Source organism: Leptopilina boulardi, unplaced genomic scaffold, assembly GCF_019393585.1.
Source record: "Leptopilina boulardi isolate dan_hultmark-lab unplaced genomic scaffold, ZJU_Lbou_2.1 LbouV2_341, whole genome shotgun sequence".
NCBI lineage: Eukaryota > Metazoa > Arthropoda > Insecta > Hymenoptera > Figitidae > Leptopilina > Leptopilina boulardi.
In genome coordinates, this window is record NW_026137909.1 from 866,986 (window position 1) to 888,260 (window position 21,275).

The 21,275-nt window shown below is 26.1% G+C and overlaps 1 protein-coding gene across 1 annotated transcript; it reads right to left on the bottom strand.

Moving 5' to 3' along the window:
- Positions 1-1,144: 1,144 nt before the first annotated feature.
- Positions 1,145-17,831, bottom strand: LOC127285714 (protein takeout-like). The gene is made up of 3 exons (XM_051311852.1): positions 17,586-17,831; positions 6,718-6,949; positions 1,145-4,632 (listed from the first exon to the last, which is right to left on the bottom strand). Exons 1-3 carry the CDS (start codon positions 17,650-17,652, stop codon positions 4,188-4,190), a joined length of 744 nt encoding a protein of 247 aa, XP_051167809.1. The 5' UTR covers positions 17,653-17,831; the 3' UTR covers positions 1,145-4,187.
- Positions 17,832-21,275: the final 3,444 nt, after the last annotated feature.

The following is a 21,275-nucleotide window of genomic DNA, read 5'->3' on the forward strand; positions in this document are numbered from 1 at the left end:
TCATAGAATATGAAATTAAAAGTTTCACAACAAATTTTCAATTTTTAGGAGCAACTTCAGGGGGATGGCATTTGCACGTTCTACTGTACAAGCACAGGCGGAACTTCCGGATTCTCTTCAGCATGCCTTTTGAGTGGATTTTTCAAATTTTCCGCCTCTGGTTCTTCACAATTTGGTGGATAAGAATGAGAAGATTTTTGAGGACTTTTGACAACTACTATTTCTTCTCTCTTGTAAATAGTGATAACAAACGCTTGACATTCATAATGACGACTTTTGTTAATTTTATTCTGAGAATAAATATATTCATTAATTTAGTCAAGATGTTAGTTGTTTTTGGTAAAAATCCACATTTTATTTTTAAAATTCTTATTAAATGAGCTTTCGCCCGTCAAAGTTGGGCCTTATCAGATTTAAATACCGAAATTAAATTTACATTTTTTGAGTTTGTTATAAAAATAAAATTTTATTAAATTGATAAACATAACCTCAAACTCACCAATATGGATTTCCACTCTCATTTAATAATTTTAAATAAAAAAATAATTAAAAATTGTAATAGAAAAATAATTTTACCAAAAAGGGAGTCCTTCCGTGAAACCAAACATAATTCAAGTTATGTTGTATGATGTATATGTGTCGATATGTGTTCTACAAATTTAATGTCTTTTAAACTTATATTAGTTCGTTGAAACACGTCTCTACGACACATAAACATCATACAACATAACTTGAATTATGTTTGGTTTCACGGAAGCACTCCCTTTTTGGGAAAATTATTTTTCTATTACAATTTTTAATTAGTTTTTTATTTAAAATTATAAAATGAAAGTGGAAATCCATATTGGTGAGTTTGAGGTTATGTTTATCAATTTAATTAAATTTTATATGTATAACAAACTCAAATATGTATATTTTATTTCAGTATTTAAATCTGATGAGGCCCGACGTTGACGGGCGAAAGCTCATTTAATAAGAATTTTAAAAATATTTTCATTAATTATTATTAACTGTTTACCGACAACTTTTAAAACTAAATCCATAATGTAACTTAATAAAATACTGAAAATTTAGAACAAAAAATATGTAGGTACGCAAAAAATTTAAAACGAATACATTTTTGAGGTTGTCAAATACACTGGAGTCAACTGTTAATTTTCTTTTATTTAAAACATTGCATTGTAATCAGAATATATAAAAGTGAAATTTCATGGGGTGAAAAATTCCTGGCGACAAGCATAACTAGCGAATGTGCTATTGTCGCTGTAATTAAATAAATACACTATTTATGTATTATAATGTTTAAAAATTTATGTAATTTTGTTTTTCATCTTTTGGCTCAGAAAAAATTACAATTTTTAACCATTTTTTAGAAGTGTATTTCGCCGGTGCGGTAATACAATTGTCTGTAAGTTCTTTAAAAAAGGCCCTACAAACTTCGTAAATAATATTACTCGTTGTACTAATTACTGATACGACATTGATGTTATCGAGTCACCGGAAGCAGAAACCTATATATGTATATGTTAGGCTCAAAGACCGAAAACGCTCATTGAGCAAAAACATCGACCATAACGCGTTGTGGCTCCTTCGATTCGACCACAACACGAAATTCGTGTTATAGCATAAGAAAAAATGCTCTAAACGCGTTGTGGAAATTGAAAAAGGGCCACAACGCGAAATTCGCTTTCTGGATGTTATAATATTCTACCACAACGCGTTATGGTAATTAATGAATGCCACAACGCGTTCTGGCTTTTTTGATATTTGACCATTACGCGTTTTAATAATCACAGCATATTTTGTTATTTATAAACAACCTGTTCGTTAATTACCTATTTCATGCTTTGATACTTAATTGATTAATTTTCTCTTATAAGTATGTCAATAACTTCAACGATTATATTATAGTTCAAAATAAATTCAATAAAATGTAGTAGAAGTAAAATCTGTTGGTTCGAAAGATTCGAAAATACGATATTTTTGCGAGGCCTGTGACCTTTTTGACATTTGCAAACTACACATTTGAACGTGGGTCAGAAGGACTGCGATTTATTCAAAGTAAAAAAAAACCGTTCTCTACATGCAGTGATGAAAACAAGTCCCTATCAGGACATGTTTGGAACATCACAAAAAATAGGACTAGCGGATTCTTCCCTTCCAGCTGACATATAAGCGTCTGTAGAAACAGAAAAAGAACTGGAACTACTTTTGTCTTCCATAAATCGACATAAGGAAGTTCCACATAATTTAGAAAATGAAGGTGGCGATGTAAATTCTAAACAAAGCGTCATTTGTGAAAAAGAGACCTCTGGAGCTCATAAGTGCTCTGATTGCAATGGATATGTTTTCGCTCAATGAGCGTATTCGGTTTTTAAGCCTAACGTATATATTTAAAATAGCTATTTTCCAAAAAATTATGAATTTAAAATGAGTTTCTTTAATGAGATTAAAAAATTTTTGTATATTAACTATGCACTATCGCATAGTATTATTTATTAAATTTAATTATGAATTAATTCAATTAAAATTTTTAAATTTATTTAATAATTTCTACATATACACAACGGATCATATTTGACAAATTTTAAAATCGTTTATTTCGAATTCATAAAAATTTCCACATAGCACGACTTTTTGCTGTGAGGTTACTGTAAGGATATATATGTAGGGTTTGTAACGTTACCATGTAAGCCTACAGTAAACTCGAGGTCATCTTAAAACTTCCGCCATTACAGTAAGCTTACACAGTAAAGCTAAGGTAAGTTTATATTAAAGTTTACATTAGCATTAAATTTTACAGTCAAAAAGAGAAAAAGGAGACCTAAAGGTCATAATTAAACATTGAGCAGCTAATATAAGCTCTCGCAGGACGAATTTCTTGAGAATCTCTGGAACAATTAATTAGAGCAAACTTTCTAAATTTGTTGCAGCCATCCTTAAATAATTGTGGAACCTCAAATCATCCAAATGAAGTGTTTTTCTTTTTTTTATTAGCAGTAAGCTATGTTTTTTAAATTAAAAATACTTTAAATAATAGAAACTCATGACGTTTAACATTCAGGGTATACTGCAAATTTAAAATCGCTGTTTCGTCAAGTCAATGTATCGCGTGTTTGTATATCGCCAAATCTCCGCGAATTTTTCTGCCCATGAAATGCAGTCTAAACTATTTGGAATAATACATTCGGAAAATGTTTTTCAAAAAAAACATTCGGAAAAAATAATTCAGAAAGAAAGTCGTTCGGAAAATAAACATTCGAAATATTGTTGTCGGAAAAATGTCTGGTAACGATATACTAGATAAGATAGTTATGACATGATTATTAAAATCATTGGTTATTTTTATCATTTTAAACTAAGAGGATATGTTTTTGGTTAATTTTACATAAAAGTGAAATAAACAATAGATATAAGTGCTAATAGCAGACGATGAAAAGAAGAGAATTAAGTTTCTGAGTTAAACCTATTTATGGTCATTTTTAAAAATTTTACAAAATATCACCTGGTAAAGAAAATTCGGTTCACTGATTGATTTGGTACATTTTATTATATTAAGTGAATTATGAAATATTTTACAGACTATATTCGTAGTCCATCAACTATTTAAATGATTTTAGATTTTTCATGAAAAAATGTGGTCTTTCTTGAGAACATATACCCCCGAATGTTGAATTAATTTATTATATAGCAGATTCGTATTTTATTTTCCGGACTTAATTTTAAGTAATTTTTTAAGAGACAATTATTATTTTTAACTTATATACAAAATTAAGAAAAAATGTGTTACAATAAGTATTTTAAGATCCATCTGTGGTATTGGCTTTTAAAATTTTTTTAAAGAATGACAGGCAGAACAAAATTTATATCAACAAAGGGTACAATTGTTCTCTTGGTATTTCGTTTACAGTTAAACTTACATTATACTAAATATCATGATATTATAAACTTTACAAAATAAAGTCTAATTTCACAAGACTTGGTGTACAAATTAATGACATCTTTAATGGGATCATCGAATTTAAATATTTTGTTTTGAAAATTGTACGGAAATATGTCTTTCTTATATTCAAATATATTTTAGAATCATAAGCTAAATTCGTATGAAGAGTGTTAATGTATTTTTTAAAATACATGTACAGTCGAAACATAATTTTTGTATTTGAATAATAATTACTATTAGTATTTTAATTATCCGGGAAGAGTTGTTTGAAAGAGAACGGCCTGACTATACTGTTTGCAATTTCGAGAAAGGCATCAGACAACGCTTTTTCTATTAATGGTTGCAGTTCTCTTATAAACGATTCAAAATTATTGTTAATTGCGTTATTAACAACTTCACCAAGAACAGGATCTCCACCAAAAAGATTGTCAAGATGAAGTGTTCCTTTAGTAATTGAGAGCTTTAGCCGAAAGTCAGATATCTCAATATGATCTAAACCAGTAGTTGGATTTTTTACCATGTTAGTCTTAATTCTGACAACAGCACCTACATCCGTAACATTTGCCCTCATTGGTCCTGCGCCTTGAATAGGCAGTAATAAAATTCTACCATTAATTGCATACTGTCCTTCAATGTTTAAATTAGGTAGTTCCAGATCAACGCCAATTCGAATGTCATTGGGATCTATTCTGTAATAAAAATAAAAGTTAAAATTTTATTTTATCAGGCTTTCAATTATAAAAAATGTTATTGCTTAGATGTAATAGTTCAAATTCATACAAGTAGAACTAAAAAGATTTTGTCAGAAATATTTGTTGATTTTAAAGTGCTTTTCCTTCAATAGATCTTCAATTATTATTGGAAAAACTATAAGCACATTGAGTTTGATTACAATAATTATTATAAACATAATACGAGACTTTATTCTAAAGAAAAATATGTGTTAAGTTAAAACTAGTAAAAGTCAATCAGTAGCGTTGACAATGTCTAGGGGTATCATTCAAGGAAATGTTCTTAGACCGCTATTATTTTTACTGTTTATATGTGATCAGAAAAATGTCTTGAAGAGAGAGAGAGAGAGAGAGAGAGAGAGAGTTGTAGGGGAATTATTATTATTAAAATGATAGTATTATTTCTGTTGGTATATGCGAATGATCTGGTAGTTTTTGTGGATACTCTAAACTGACTGGATCCAATGAAAATTATAGGTGATTGGACCATAAAATGCTCCGGACTACTCCTGGGGCATCTGACAAAAACACGCAGTATAAAGGTATTTAAATTGAAGATAAACCAATTAAATAAAAGGTGCTCAATCTAACTACCTTGGTCTACTTCTTTTTGATTCTTTCTCATTTACAAGTATTAATTATTCAGGTTAATGGTTAACTAATGCATGCTCAACATATGAAAAACATTTTAAGAGCTTTTGCTAAAAGTATGTTTTTACATGGGGATTTAATTTATTAGAAAATTTAGAACAAATCTATAAATTTTAAAAAATGAATCCCAAATAAATAATTATTTTAGTCATTTTTATAGGATTAAGCTTTGTGCAAATTTGAGCCCAATACAAAAGATAAAATAATTTAAAGTTTGATCAATCTAGAAAGTTCGACCTAAGTCAAGAAATCTATATGTATTTATATATATCAAAGATGTGAATTAAAAGATGAGAGTTTCAGGATGTGCTATATCATTATTATAGGTTAAGTGCTGCTTATTGCTAGATAATTATTATGTATTGTAACAAAGCCGTACAGCATGTTTTAATATCTTTAGTATTACATTTGAGAGAAGCGGAAGTAGTCATCTAATATAGTTAGAGTAATTCAAGAAGTGATAGTATTTAAGATGAAATTGTAACCTTGTATATGTACAACACTAATTTTACATTGATACGCTGTATTTACTTAACTACTCTTAATGAATTACCAATTATTAAGAAAAGACATTTAGAGTTTTTTTTAAACTTCTATTAATTTAAAAAGAGAGTACCTCCAAAAAATGGTATAGTAATGATTATTTTAAGAGAAAAGAGTTATATACGCGGAGAATTATAATTTCAGTTAATTAGCATGCAGTATAACAAAGCTGTTAATTATAAAAATTTAAATCTATTTGACAGTTAAAATTTTATCTGACTGTAATATTATACGAGCAACAGAGATGGACGAGGTTTGGAATTCTTTTTATAAGAACCTAAAATAGAGTAAGATTCTTTTCTACTTTTATAATTTTCACAAATTTTTACATACTCAATTGATAACGGAGAAGTGGCGCAAAAATTGTCATTCATGATTTGTAAAAAGATTTCATAAAATGACCCAGAAGACTAGAGACCGATTTTACTAGAAAATAGTACTGCTACATAGGTTTAAATCCCCTCTTTGCTTTTATCATAAAAATTGTCTTAGACATAACAAAATGTTTTGTAGCCTAAGTCTGGAAAAAGATTAGCTAATGCTGATTCTAAAAGATTTTTTTCTTTTGTATTCGGCACAGAAGATATTAAAGTAGGAAGGAAGTTTACTTATTTGTCAATTATTATTCATTCTGATTCTAAATTAATTTTCTTGTGGTATTCAGGAAGGTCAGTGTTCCGAATCTTGTAATTAATAGTCTTGTGAAAATCGTTTACTCATCAAAGTCGTACTTTTGGATTACTTATACTAAAGTTTTTCGGAGTGCTACTTTAATAATCCTGCAGAAAAACTATTATAATGTGAATTGAATATGCATCACCACGTGTTGGAATAAGTTGCAGTACTTACTTTAATTTTTTTATTTTAAAGGAACTCGCTCCAAACACTTTAACATTTTTCACAGATATCTTCATGCCAGTTCCCTGAGAAGCTGTCAACTCTTTTAATAAAAGTGGTTCTAAACTTGGAATGTTGTGATCAGGAACTCCCGTCTTCAAATATGGTCTGAGGGCTTCCACGCTTTTTCTCACACATAATTCCAAGTTAGGATCATTTCTTTTGCAAATATTTAAAAATTCCGCTGAAAATATAGTGCATTATTTGTTACTTTTCTCAAAGAACGAAATTATTTAATTATATAGTTTTCATCGATTTTCATTTTAAAAAAGAATGTTTAATTAATAAAAATATCTTTTTTAAATTTATGTGTTAAAATAACATAAAATTTTTATCAAATAATTTTTGTCTAAAGAAATTTATCACATTTGATGTATTTATGTCTGAGGGTTATCCACAATGATTCAACCCTTTAAGGTACGAATTAATTATCGTAATAATAATTCCTCATCATATATAATTTCTAAAGTTTTTGGGTCGCTCATTACGAATATAATGTCTGTTTTTAAAAATTTAAGATTTCAATTGAAACTCGTTATTCAGATATTTTCGAGATCGCTTTTTAAAAAATTAAGTCTGTTTATTTAAGGTTCCGTACACGGTTCAGAACACTATTAATATCGGTTTTTTTGAAATCTTTTGACATAGAGAGCTCTAATTTGGTACACTTATTTATTTTTATGTAAAAATTACAGGAAAAATATAGCGAACTTGATTCGGATCAATTTACATAGCCAGACAGTTCATATTTCGATGGCTGGGCGTAAAAACATGATATCTCGAATTGGCGTTGAAAAACATGATATCTCAGATTAGCGTTGGAAAACATGACATATCGTCGTTTGATTTGAAGAACATGACACGTCGAAAACTAAATTTTTCTTTTCAAATTTCTGTTGGTACCACTGACCGCGAAATTTAAAATGGTTTGTTATATTACATTTTTTAAGAATATAATATGATGATATTAAAATAATAGAAGTAAAATCTTGCAATATACACATATAATTTTGAATATTTTACATGAAATTTGTTTTAAATCAACGGGATTACAATACAAAACACAAAATTATATAGCTTTATGTTTTTTATTTAATATTAATTTCTTTTCTGAAAAATAGTATCTCAAATAACAAAAATAACTTAAAACTCACTAACTGTATTTGCAAAAGCTATAATTAAAAAAAAATTTGAACGTAAATCATTTTACAAATCTAGATCTGTAATTAAAAAATTTGGTTCACAGAGATTTATTTATTTACTTGATATTTGTTTTTTGTCTTTGTTTTCTAGGTTAACAATTTTGTAACCTTTTTCATTAGAAATAATTTCTGTATTTAAGTGGTCGTCTGTATTATTAATTACTTTTACAGCTGTATAAGATAACGTCATGGGTGGCAAATCCTCCAGGAAATGAATAATTGGAGGGTTTACTAGAAAAAATTTACCTAAGTTAATTTAATTTATTTAATAATTGTGTTTTAAAAAATATACTTTACTTACTCTCCATGATTGACTCTTTAAACAAATATTTAAACAACATCAATTGTAATAGAATATTTACAATATAAATATTTAAAATAAAATAGAATTATTTATAAAATCACAGATTTTTTCAATCTAAATATAAACTTTATAAAAAGCTATTTAACCTAATTTTTCTTTAAACTGACATATTATGTAGCAAAATCATTTGTTTCATAAAACAGTTTCAAAGATTTGACACATTTTAAATTTCGCGGTCAGTGGTACCAACAGAAATTTGAAAAAAAAATTGGTTTTCGACGTGTAATGTTCTTCAAATCAAACGACGATTTATCATGTTTTCCGACGCTAATCCGACGTATCATGTTTTTCAACGCCAATTCGATGTATCATGTTTTTACACCCAGCCATCGTATTTATATCTCCTTTGCCATAAATTGACCTATTTAATTTACACACTTGATCATCCTCATTGTGTATGCCATCGGGCACCTCCATATAGATGTCTTTTTTTAAAATGCCATTCAAAAAAACAGTTTTGACATCCATATGGTGGATTTCCAAATCAAATTGATTAGCAAAAGCTAATAATAACCGGAAGGAAGAGATCCTTGCTACAGGAGCAAAAGTCTCTTTATAATCCGACAAATATTCTTGTCGAAAACCCCTGGCTACAAGACGAGCTTTATAACGAAAAGGATTTCCCGTTTCATCATTTTTTATTGAAAAAACCCATTTGCAAGTTATTATATTTTTATTTAAAGGTCTAGGGACAAGTGACCAAGATTGCATAGTTTTTAGAGTCTAATTCTTCTTCTATTGCTTTTTCCCATTTGCAACGATCATTCATATTTTTAACATCTTGAAAAGATTTAGGAATTTCTACAGTGGGGTTTGCATTAAGAAGATAGATGTTAGAATCTTCTTCATCACTTTCATTATCATACTAGGATATTTTAGGTCGTTTTTTAAGTCTTTCGCTTCTCCTAATTTTGGGATTTTCATTAGGTTCATCGGGCTTATTTTGATTTGAAGTTAGGATTTCTTTATTTATATCTGCTTCAGAACAATCAGATTTTGTTAAGGGTGTTTCAGAGACTCCCGCTTTGGATAAGTCGGGATTGTTTGTTTCTGACAACATTGAGGAATTTGACTGTCAATTTATGTTTTCTATTTAAAATAGATTCATTTCCTAATTGGGATTTCATAGGAATGTTATTGACTTGAGTCATTTCCTCTTCAATTAATAAAGGAGGTCTAGTGACTCTAGATAGACATTGAATCTTAGAAAGTAAGAGGGCCATAAAAGACCCTAATAAACATTGGGTTTCTCCAAGTACACCATTTTTGTACCTGCATTCAAATACGCAGTTCAACATACAGTAACTTTACGAGAAGCTTACCACAACCTTACCATGTAAACTCACTACGACCTCATTGTGTAAGCTTACCATAGCTTTACTGTGTAAGCTTACTACTCTCTAAATTTGAACCAGCGAATTTTCGCTGATTCTCAGCTATAAGTATACAACTGATTCCAATCAGCGTATATACACTGCTGAATTAGTGAAATTTCACTGATTTTGCAGCGTATATACGCTAATTGAAATCAGTTGGAAGTTTTAAGATGACCTCAAGTTTACTGTAGGCTTACATGGTTGATCCAAAGTTTATTGGGAAGGGAATTTCATAAGGATTTGATAACCGTTTAAAAATTTCGTGGATCGCAATTAGCAAAAAAGTTATCGCGTTTTTTGTACGGCGCTGCGTGTCTCTAGCACTAGCACGCAGAATGTATTTTTCTCAAAAAGTATGGAAACTTGAAAATATCTTGAAAAGTACGAATTTTTATAAAAAATGTTCAAGACAAAAGTTGTTCCTAACAAAAGATCTACGAGTGTGAACCCAAAATATTGGTTGTTTTTGTTAAATAAAATCCTCTAATTTTCAGAATCAAATTCGTAATCCTTATGAAATTATATGTTTTAACGTGTGCAGTATATGACCAAAATATTGGACTGAGGAATTTTACATTGGGTTCTAGGCATAATTCGAAAATTAGCTTCGAATTTCTAATAAACTACTCCAACAACCCCATAAACAACGATTTTTTTAAATTCTCTTATTTGAAGAAAAATATTGGGCCCAATGTCTAGGATTCTATATAACAAAATTCGGATAAGTGAAACTTCGGTCAAATAAAGTATTTATGAATTAAAAATTCTTTGTCTAAAAAATTTAGATAAGTAGAGTTTCTGTTAAATGACAATTCTATTAAATAAAAATTAAATATAAAGAAATTTTATATAATAAAAGTTATGTTAAATAGGAATTTTTTTATATAGTAATTCTTTTAATTGGAATTTCTGTTAAGAGCATTTGAACCTTCGTGACGTCACAAATCATGGCGCATGACACGCAAACTTCTCAGGTATGTGAAAAGCACAATTTTGAATAGTTCTTAAAAAAACCTTTTGGAAAATGTTCAGAATAACACAGACTCTGTCTGTTATGTGCGAAAAATTCAAAATTTTGCGTTTAAAACGTTTTTTAAACAATGTTTCCGAAAGGTTTTTTTAAAAACTATTCAAAATTGTGCTTTTCACATACCTGAGAAGTTTGCGTGTCATGCGCCATGATTTGTGACGTCACGAAGGTTCAAATGCTCTTAATAAAAATACTTTTAAGTGAATATTTGGATAAATAGAAATTTGACAAAAGAACAATTTTGATAAATAAAAATTCTTCTGTATGAAAATTATTCTAGACATAAAATTTATTAAATGGCAATTGTATTATTTGAAAATTGGATATATTATAAAATCTTTATTTAATATTAAAGTTTAATTAAATAAAAATTCTATAAAATAAGAATTTTTTTAAATAGATAATTTTTGATATTAAAATTAGGCTCATTGTAAAATCTACTTTATTAAAATTCTACTAAATGTAAATTCGATAATTTTTAATTCGACACAACAAAAATTCCGGCCAATAATTTAGGGAATATTCATTCGTCCCCATTTTTAAACCAATAAAATTGGGCACAGGGCCCAATGTGAGGCCTTATAGCGAAAAAAGTAGTCTTTTGAAATGAGAACACTTTTATTGTATATAAAAATCGTAATCCTCGTAAAATTCTACGTTCACACATGTGGTAAAAATGCACAAAATATTAGGCCCAATCCTAGACATTAGGCCCAACATTTTTCTTCAAATAAGTGAATTTAAAAAAAAATCACGGCTTATGGAGTTTTTGGGGTAACATATTAGAAATTCGAAGCTAATTTTCGAATTAGGCCTAGAACCCAATATAAGATTCCTCAGTCTATTATTTTGGTCATATACTTCACACGTTAAAACACATAATTTCATAGGGATTACGAATTTGATTCTGAAAATTAGAGGATTTTATTTAACAAAAACAACCAATGTTTTGGGTTCACAAATGTAGATCTTTTTGTTAGAAACAACTTTTGTCTTGAACATTTTTTATAAAAATTCGTACTTTTCAAGATATTTTTAAGTTTCCATACTTTTTGAGCAAAATACATTCTGCGTGCTAGTGCTAGAGATCCACGAAATTTTAAAACGGTTTTCAAATCCTTATGAAATTCCCTTTCCAATAAACTTTGGATCAACTTTCTACGACAAGGAAAGAAAGTTGATCCAAAGTTTATTGGAAAGGGAATTTCATAAGGATTTGAAAACTGTTTTAAAATTTCGTGGATCTCTAGCACAAGCACGCAGAATATATTTTGCTCAAAAAGTATGGAAACTTGCAAATATATAGAAAAGTACGAATGATTATTTTTAAAAAAAAGAATTAATTTTGCAATGACAATGATTAAAAATAAAAAATTTTTAATTTAAAAATTTTCAACTAAAACTGTGTCATTTTCTGTGTAAGTATATACCAATTTTTATGAAGATCCGTTAACTTAGTTCTAAGATATTCATTTTTTAACTTAAGACTACAAAAAACATCAAATGTTTATAACTTTGAGAAATTTAATTTTTTTGAAAAATTCTTCGAGGCTGTTTTTCAACTCATAATAATGTTTTAATTTTCTATATTTCCAAGCAAATACAGTACATCTTTAATTTGTGTGATACACTTCAGGAATTTTTACTCATATGTATTTTGGCGTGTAGATTACAGGAAAAATATAGCGAATGTCAATATCAATGTCAAGGAAAAACCATGAATTTTTACGAAAAATCCCTAAAAATGACTATGCCCCATAGTGGCCACATCTTTTTACATAGAAAGCTCAAATTTGGTACACTTATGTATTTTTATGTGAAATAGTATGTGTAAAATAGATTGTATACAGTCCCACTCTGTAGGATTAGTTGTATACAGTTCCCCTGTATGCAATCCAAATGTGCAGAATTTAAACCGCCCCTATTTACCTAAAATTTAAAGTATTAATCGCGATTTTCAATTTAAAAAACCAGAAAATTTTCATTTGGATATTATAATTCATCTAATTATTTTCTCTATAGTGGTCTTTTTTATGAAATAAATATTCTACAATGAAAAACAATTATATTTTTTTTTAACTTCATAACAAACACAAAGCTTCCTCTTGAGGAAGAAAATTTTTTGCTGATCGCAATGAGGAAGCTAAATGTTGAGGAAATGAACATTGCTTTTGTTATGAAGGATCCTGCTTCTTATTTGATGTTTCGTAACACATTGTTATCTTTTTATTGTAAATAATTAGTTCTGCATATAAATAAAAAATGCCCTTATTGATAGGCAGCAATTTATTAGCGTTACAAAAGTTGACGTACTGTAAATACAATATTAAATAAATCGATTTATGTGGTTGATTTCAAATTATTAATATGTAATAATATCCTAACTTAGATATTTAAAATAATTTGTAATCTTTTAAAAAAACAATAAATGTATAGAGTTAAATTAAAAAAAATATATATATATATATATATAGATGTCAGGCATCCGTTAACAATTCGAAGTTGACTTATAAAAATCTTAATGCTAAAATTATTCAGATTTCATTAATACGTGACTGTACTATAAAGTTTCATTAAATTGCCCTGTGATTACCACTATAACCTTCAAATAAGGTTTGCATTTGGAAATTGAAATTTGACAAAATAATTAAACCATTTTTATTATTAAAATAATTATTATAATTATTTACAATTTAAATAAATTATTGTTATTAATAAAATTTAGAGAAAATTTAAATATTCTTAGATTGTTTATATTCCATTATTTGTTAGTAACTCATAAAATTTTAGGTCTTATAAAAGTTGATTTTAGATTTTTTATGGAATAATATATATATATTGTAATAATATATTTTTACTTTTGTTAAAATTTTACACAGATTTCTATCAACATCATAAAAATCTTGATATTTTGTCTAGATGTAAAAAGCTAGAAAGAATTTTATTAACAATAAAGAGCCTTGTAGAGGGACATCAATTAGCAGAAATGTTAAAAATAATGACAAACCTAATAACATAGGAATATTTACGATATCTTACGAAGGTGCTAGAAATATCTCTTTGTTCAATAATAATAATAATAATAATAATAATAATAATAATAATAATAATAATAATAATAATAATAATAATAATAATAATAAATGGATATTTAGGCAAAAGCATAAATTTCATTAGATGTTAAAGGACTTTTTTTGTATATTAATATGAAAACCTGTAATGAAAACCTGTTAACTTAGCTCTCCTATAAAGTTGCATATCTGGCGGATTGAATATTCCGAAAGTTAAACCAGCTAGGTTAACTTTCAGTTTCTTTAAAAAATATTTATTAAATCTACAAAATATGAAGATAAGAAGTATTTTTAAAAATAAATGATGGTTGGAAGAGTTAATTTATATAGGAAATGTTATAATTGAAGCTCTCACAGCAACGGATATTTCAGAATATTCTACGGATTCTACGTCCTAGAAGTAAAATATATAATGAAACTAATTACGAACTAATTTATCAATTCTAAGAAAAAACAAACTCCCTTAATTTGAATTACAGAAAATTCTTTCACTAGTTTAAATTGGAGAACGAATTCTCACTAATTAAAATTTAGAGAGAAGAAATATATATTTTAATAAGAATTTTGCTTCTTTAATGGTATAACAAAAAAAAATTTATATTTGATTAAAAAAACTGTTTTTTGGACTCTCATTTATGGTACCAATATTAAACTAATTAAGTTTTTCATGTCTGTGGTAAAAATTAATTTACTGTCATTGAAAAATACTTGTGATAACGCTAGTGTGTTTATAGTATATGTAAATTGAACGATTAACTTTCAGGTTATATGGTTCTACGTTCAATGTTATTCTCAATGTCAAGTGGCATCAAGAATACATAATTAAAAATTGACAAAAATTCTAACGATTCAATGACAGGTGAGTAGCTGCTTATATATCAACAACAAAAGCATCGTGTAGAGTAAATTTTTGTCATTAAGTTTTTTCTATTCAAACTAAAATGACAATTTGACAAAAAAAATTTTTGATAAATATTTTAAAACCTTTACTTTGGTTTTAAATATTTTCCGTTACCTATTATGAACAATAAAAATAAAAAAATATAATAAATTAAATTATAAATAACAAGACTTAAAATTGTTTAAATAAATCTCATTCAGAACATATTAAGGGTTCTTCTTGCTTGTTCCCTCTAATTTCTTATAAGCAATATTTATTATAAAAATAAAATTTTTCTGTAATTGTATTTTTTTAAATATCTTCAATTTTAACGATAAACGATCAGAAGTTTATAAAGTTTCAAACAACTTCAGAAGCTAAAGAAACCACCGAGGATTTTTTTAAATTCAAATAAACCCCTTCTAAAGGAGTCTAATCTACCCCCCCCCAACATAAGTTCATTGTGTGAATTAAGAATTTATCTCTCGGTCCTATTTTAATTAATTTTAAATAATAGTTAATTCAATAATAACAAAGAGGAGTGATCGATTTATTATAAATTCAATTTATTTGTTATTCGTTAAACCCATTTTTTATTTTTTTATTATTAATAATAATAAAATGACAAGGTTTTTAGGACGTTGTTTTTAATTTTAAATTTAAAAAAAATTTTAATTCGAACTTGGTAATAGTTTACATCCAATTTCGTTTTATTTTTTAATTCTAATAGTTAAAAAATTGTAAGCATTTATATAAATATTTAATTTTATAAGAAATGACAGAAATTTAATTTTTAAAGTTTTTCTGTTTTTTATTCTTGTTGTTAATTAAATGTAAATTTTCTTTTATAATATTTTATGATACATTTACATTTGGAAACGTAGGTAGACGTAACAAATTTTGTTAAAAATTGATAAACATTTTTCATTTATATCTTCTGATAAACGAATTAGTTTTTTCTATTTGTAGTCAAATTTCATAGGTTCAAAAAGAATATTAAAAATGTTTTTTGACTAAATACACTTAAATATATAATGAAATTTTTTTTAATTTTAATCAATAAATATTAATTATATAAATCTTTTGTAAAATGTTACAGTCAACAATTTATTAATAAAAATTTAAAAGATCGTCGTTGAAGCATATAATGTATGTTCACATTATATAACCATGAATATCTCGAAAACCAAAAGAATTACGAACACCGAAGTATTATAAAATTGCATGTCTCGCAGCAGGACATTATACGTCAATGGAAGGCAATTATTCAATTTTAACTATATTTTTGCATTAAAATTATTTAGAAGGTAGCTTCTTTCAAAAATTGTTTTTCTTATTTTTGTAATAATCTTCTACTGATGAAAAATTTTCTCATAAAATTTAATTTTATTAAATAACACGCGACTTTTAAAAGATGAAATGTTTTATAAAACAATATAATATGTAATAATTTTCTATTTATTGAAATAAACAATAACAATAACAAATTTCAAAAATATATTTTAAATAAACTTTAAGTTCTAAATTTTTGAAAAAAAATTTATTTTGTTCAATAATCGGTTACTTGGCTACTGTCAAATAAATATTTATTTGTACTAAATAATTTTTATTTTTATTTAAGTAAGTATATTCGACTTAATAATTTATGTGTTTAAAATAAATATCTTTTAATTTGACTAAAATAAAAAAAATTTTATACAAATTACTATTTTTATTAAATAAATATTTATATGATAATAGTCAACTAACCGATTATATTTATATTGAATAAATTTTCAATTCTGTGTAATTTAATTAAAGAGGCTATAATTTCTAAATTAAAAAATATACGTGATTTTAGAAATAAATACAAATTTTTTGAAAAATAAAAACGTTAATAATTAGAAAAATATAATTATTTTTGTACTAATTAATTAGTTATTTCAGTCATATATTTTATATTCAGCTGGAGATTTAATATAATAATAATACTAATAATAATAATAATAATATTAATATTAATAATGATAATAACTAATAATAACAATAAAAAGAATTTTTCTTTTAAACTTAATTCTTGAAGAAGATTGAATTTTCACGTATAAATAGACTTCGCGAAAGTCAAAATATTTTTTCTATCATAAAATATAGAAGATTATTTTCAAATACAAAGGAATAGTTTCAGCGACATATACCTTACTTTAAAAAAATATTGAAAAAGTTGTCTTAAAGGTTATATCTTCTTAAAATGACAGGAAAGATCCTCTAATTAAAAAAATTCTCATTTAAAGAAAATAAAAAGCTTAATTAGAAGCATAATATTTTGTTCAAATTAAATAAATATTTTTTGTTGATTTTCTAATTTAAAATAAAGGTGGGATATTTTTAATATTATTAATTATTACAAAATTATTATCAAACATTTTTATAAATTAATTAACATTAATAAATTTAAATAAAATAATTCTTTAAATCTTTTCATGTTAATATAAAAAATTTAACAGAGAATATTGATGGTAGTAAATAATATAATAATAGTGAATAATTAATTAAATAGTTTATAATAATTTATAAATTTAATATGTTTTTAGTAAAATGTGACTAGTAAACTTTTTTTAATTGCAGTATTCATTCACTAAAATTAATTACCTAAACTAGTTTACTAATTCGGAAGAGTAAACAAATTTTTTTAATTTAATTAGCGAAATCCTGTTAAAAATTTTCTGTTTTTGTTAGAATTAAAATCTTATAAACTTATGAGGAAAAACATATATATAAAGGATAATTTAAATTTAAAGAGTATTATTTTCTGAATTATTTAAACTTTTATATATAATAATTATTTAAATTGTGAAATATACAAATATACAATTGTAAAATTTTATCGCAAATCATGTAAAATCATTTTAAATACTTACGTATTTCCTCAGCAAAAATAGACAATGTCGAAAAACTTAAAATTAAAAAAAGATATTTAATTTGCATTTTGATAGATAATTATATTAATTGTCAAATTATAATTATAAAAATTGTGAACTAAAAGTAAATACGAAAACTCTAAGTGGCCAAAACTGAGTTCTCGATTTTATTGTACACGGGATCTATCCCCGCGACAACAAGTGGTCCCAGATGTCTTTAGTGCAAGTGGGTGCAATAAAGACTCAGGGAAGACCTTATAGTAGTCCCCTCCATCACAATATCGGTAAAATCATTGTTGACGCAACGTTATTAGTATGATTACTGTTGCGTATTGTTGACGCAGACAATAAATACGTCGTCGCTGTAAAAGTGAAACACATTTATTTATTGAGTCAAAGGACATTATACCTTGATCGGGCATTGAGCTTGATTATAATTTCAGTATCATTCAAAGTAAACACCTTTATGTTTAAAATATTTCTTACGTAAAACGTATCCGAATGTTAAAATTTTTGTTTAAAATATTTCATATTTTAACCCTTAACTGTCACTATGGGTCCAATAAACCCGAACATTATTTTGAGCTCAAATTAATTGAATGTACAGCTTTTTCTTAAAAAGCTTAGATAAAAAAAATCGTTTCTTATATAGCAAAATAATACCCAGTGGGCAAAAAACCATGTTCGTTTCAAAAACGTTCTTATAACGTTTTTGGAACGTTTTATGTCTGCTAAATAATGTTCTAAAACATTTTAAGAACATGGGTATTCAAATAATGTTTTTTGCCCACTGCGTAATTAAAATAAGTTATTTTTAATGACAGTCAAGTTTTTGTTAAATTTCTGAAATTAAATATTTTTAAAAAAATATTAAAACTTAAATATATAGAAAATGTTAAAATAGCTTATAAAGCAATTAAAATTCTAATAACAAATTTTAATAAAATGTATAAATGTAATTAAAATTCTGACAATAAATTTTTTAACCAAATACGATCTCAGGATTAAAAATGTGTTGAATTTAAATACACACATTTAATGAATAATAATTAGTTGACATTGTTAATTCTTCGACAAAAATTTTTACTATGTTAAATAAAAATTAAGACAAATAAATTACAAAAAGAATGTATCCAGAAATGACTCATCAATTTAACATGAAAATTGTCTGTCAACACTTAATAATAAAAGGTTCATGTAGAATAAGTATGTATAAAAACATTTCTCAGCACGTAATAAGCTCAATTTGGAACCATTTATTGCAACACAGTTAAATGTAGAAGAAGGGTTATACTTTATATTACTTAATATTTCAAAGAGAGAGAGAGAAAAATAAAAAATAAAATAATATCATTACAAAAGGTTTTATTTAGTATTATTATACTCTATAACATAAAAAACTGTAGTTTAAATATTACAATAAAGTTTTGAGTACTAAAAAACGTTCTAAAGTTGTAACTTTAGAAACGTGTTTTCTCGATAAAGGTAATGTTACGTAATGTAACATAAATAATATTTTATAAATTTTTATAACAAATAATAATAATTTAATTTTTATATTTTAAATTAAAATTATAGTTTTAATAATTTATTACAATTTTAGGCCTGGATTCTCATCCAATAGCTTAGGAATGGATTTTGATTATTTTATTTCTATTGAATTTACTTATAGATAATTGAAAAATTAAGGAAATACATAAAATAAGGAGTAAAATTTGGAATCAAAGGTTAAAATAAATTGGAATCACATAGGTAAAATTATACAATTTTAAAGAATAACCGCCAACTTAAATACGGCAGTATTCTTTGGAATTGGGAAATTGTGAAAGATTTTTAGAAAGTGAAAGAAGTTATCAAAAAGAAATAAAGTAAAGATAGTAATTATAATTTTAAAACTTACTTTTTTGTTTATCAAAGATAATTTTCCCTGAAGATGCAAAATATATTAGATTAATCGTCCTTCCTTAATAATTTCTGATTCTGTAATAATTGTAGAAAATTCACTAAACTTTTGAAACTTGAAATTATAAAATTTGAATAAATTTAGAATTTGGAATAAATGAATAATTTTTTAGACGTTTGATTTGAAATAGTGTATGTGAATTTGAAAGTGGAAAATGACTTTTGAATGACACTTTTAAGTTTCTATGTAGAAATTTGAATGTTGAAATAACTTTTTGAATGACTGTAAAATTTTTGAATGAGTTGCTGACTTACGCAAACATGCGTTTTTAAGGGTCTATGCCCACTCAAAATTTACACTTTTTGTGGGTTGTCCCTTAAAGAAACAGATTTCCAAAAAGTAGGGATAAAATCTCAAAGAAGGGGAGATCTTTTATATTTTGCATCTTTTTACAATTAGATTAATTTTTTGTTATAAACAATAATAATTTTTATTACAATTTGTTATTAACAATTATTATTTGACTTAATTTACATAACCTTTTTGAATTTTGGTTCTACGACGATTTTTAAGAATAATTCATTTCTTAGATTTAATTTATTTATAATTTTCTATAATTATCACTGGGTTACAAAAAAATGGTCAAGTCGTGTTTATTTAAAATTTTCTGTGTTTATTGAAAGTTTAGGTGTCACTGAACAAGAATATACCCAAAAAAAAATTTTTCATTCGGTCAGTTCCGTAAAAAACCTTCACGAGGGCTTGAATGAAAGCTTAAACCTACAACTTTAAGTCCCAAAACTGAAAAGTGCATGATAATTGCACAGAAAATTTATTTAACATGAAATAACTATCTCAAATAGTCAAAATAGTTGGGATAGAGAGCACTTGTTAAAAATCGATTTTCATAACCGAATTTATTTGGAACTTGTTACTTGGAAGTTTTCAACGTTTCTATTGACGTTTCGAAAGTTAGATTTAATAAATTCAAAATGGCGTTCAAATATTTCAAAAAACCCCGAGGAAAAAACTGCGAAAAAATTCACTCCATTTTTGAAATTTTTGAACGCCATTTTTAATCCGCCATTTTGAAATTTTTAAATCCAACTTTCGAAACGTCAAAAGAAACGTTAAAAACTTCCAAGTAACAAGTTCCAAATAAATTCGGTTATGAAAATCGATTTTTAACAAGTGCTCTCTATCCCAGCTATTTTGACTAATAAATTAATTTCTATCGGTAGTAACAAATGGTAATAAAAACCATTCAAGTTTTTTTAGACTAAAAAATTTTTAAATTCACAAAAAATTTTAATTTTTGTAGAAATTTACAGAAATTTCCCTGACTTTGAATGAAATTTTTTGAAATTCCCTGACATTTCCCTGACCAACAAAATTCCCTGACTTTCCCTGACTTCCTTGACCGTAAGACACCCTGCAAAAATATTTTTAAGTTTTTTTTAAAGTAAAATTTTTAAAAATTTAAAAAAAGTTAAAATTTTTAATTTTTTGAAAAAAAAATAATTTTTAATTTTTTGAAGAAAAAATTAATTTTTGAATTTTTTGAAAAAAAAAAATAATTAATTACCCTTTTTCTTAGACATTGTTTTTGTATGAAGTGGAGCTGTGATGGAAGTTAACTGTAGCACTTGTTCCTTGACTTGATTTTGAATCACGGCTCTTTGCTTATCTTTTATTATTTTCGCTGACACGTTGTTACCATTTTTTGGGACAGTTTTGGCCGAAGTCTTCGCCTTCTACATTATTTTGCCTTCTTTTGATACTTCTAA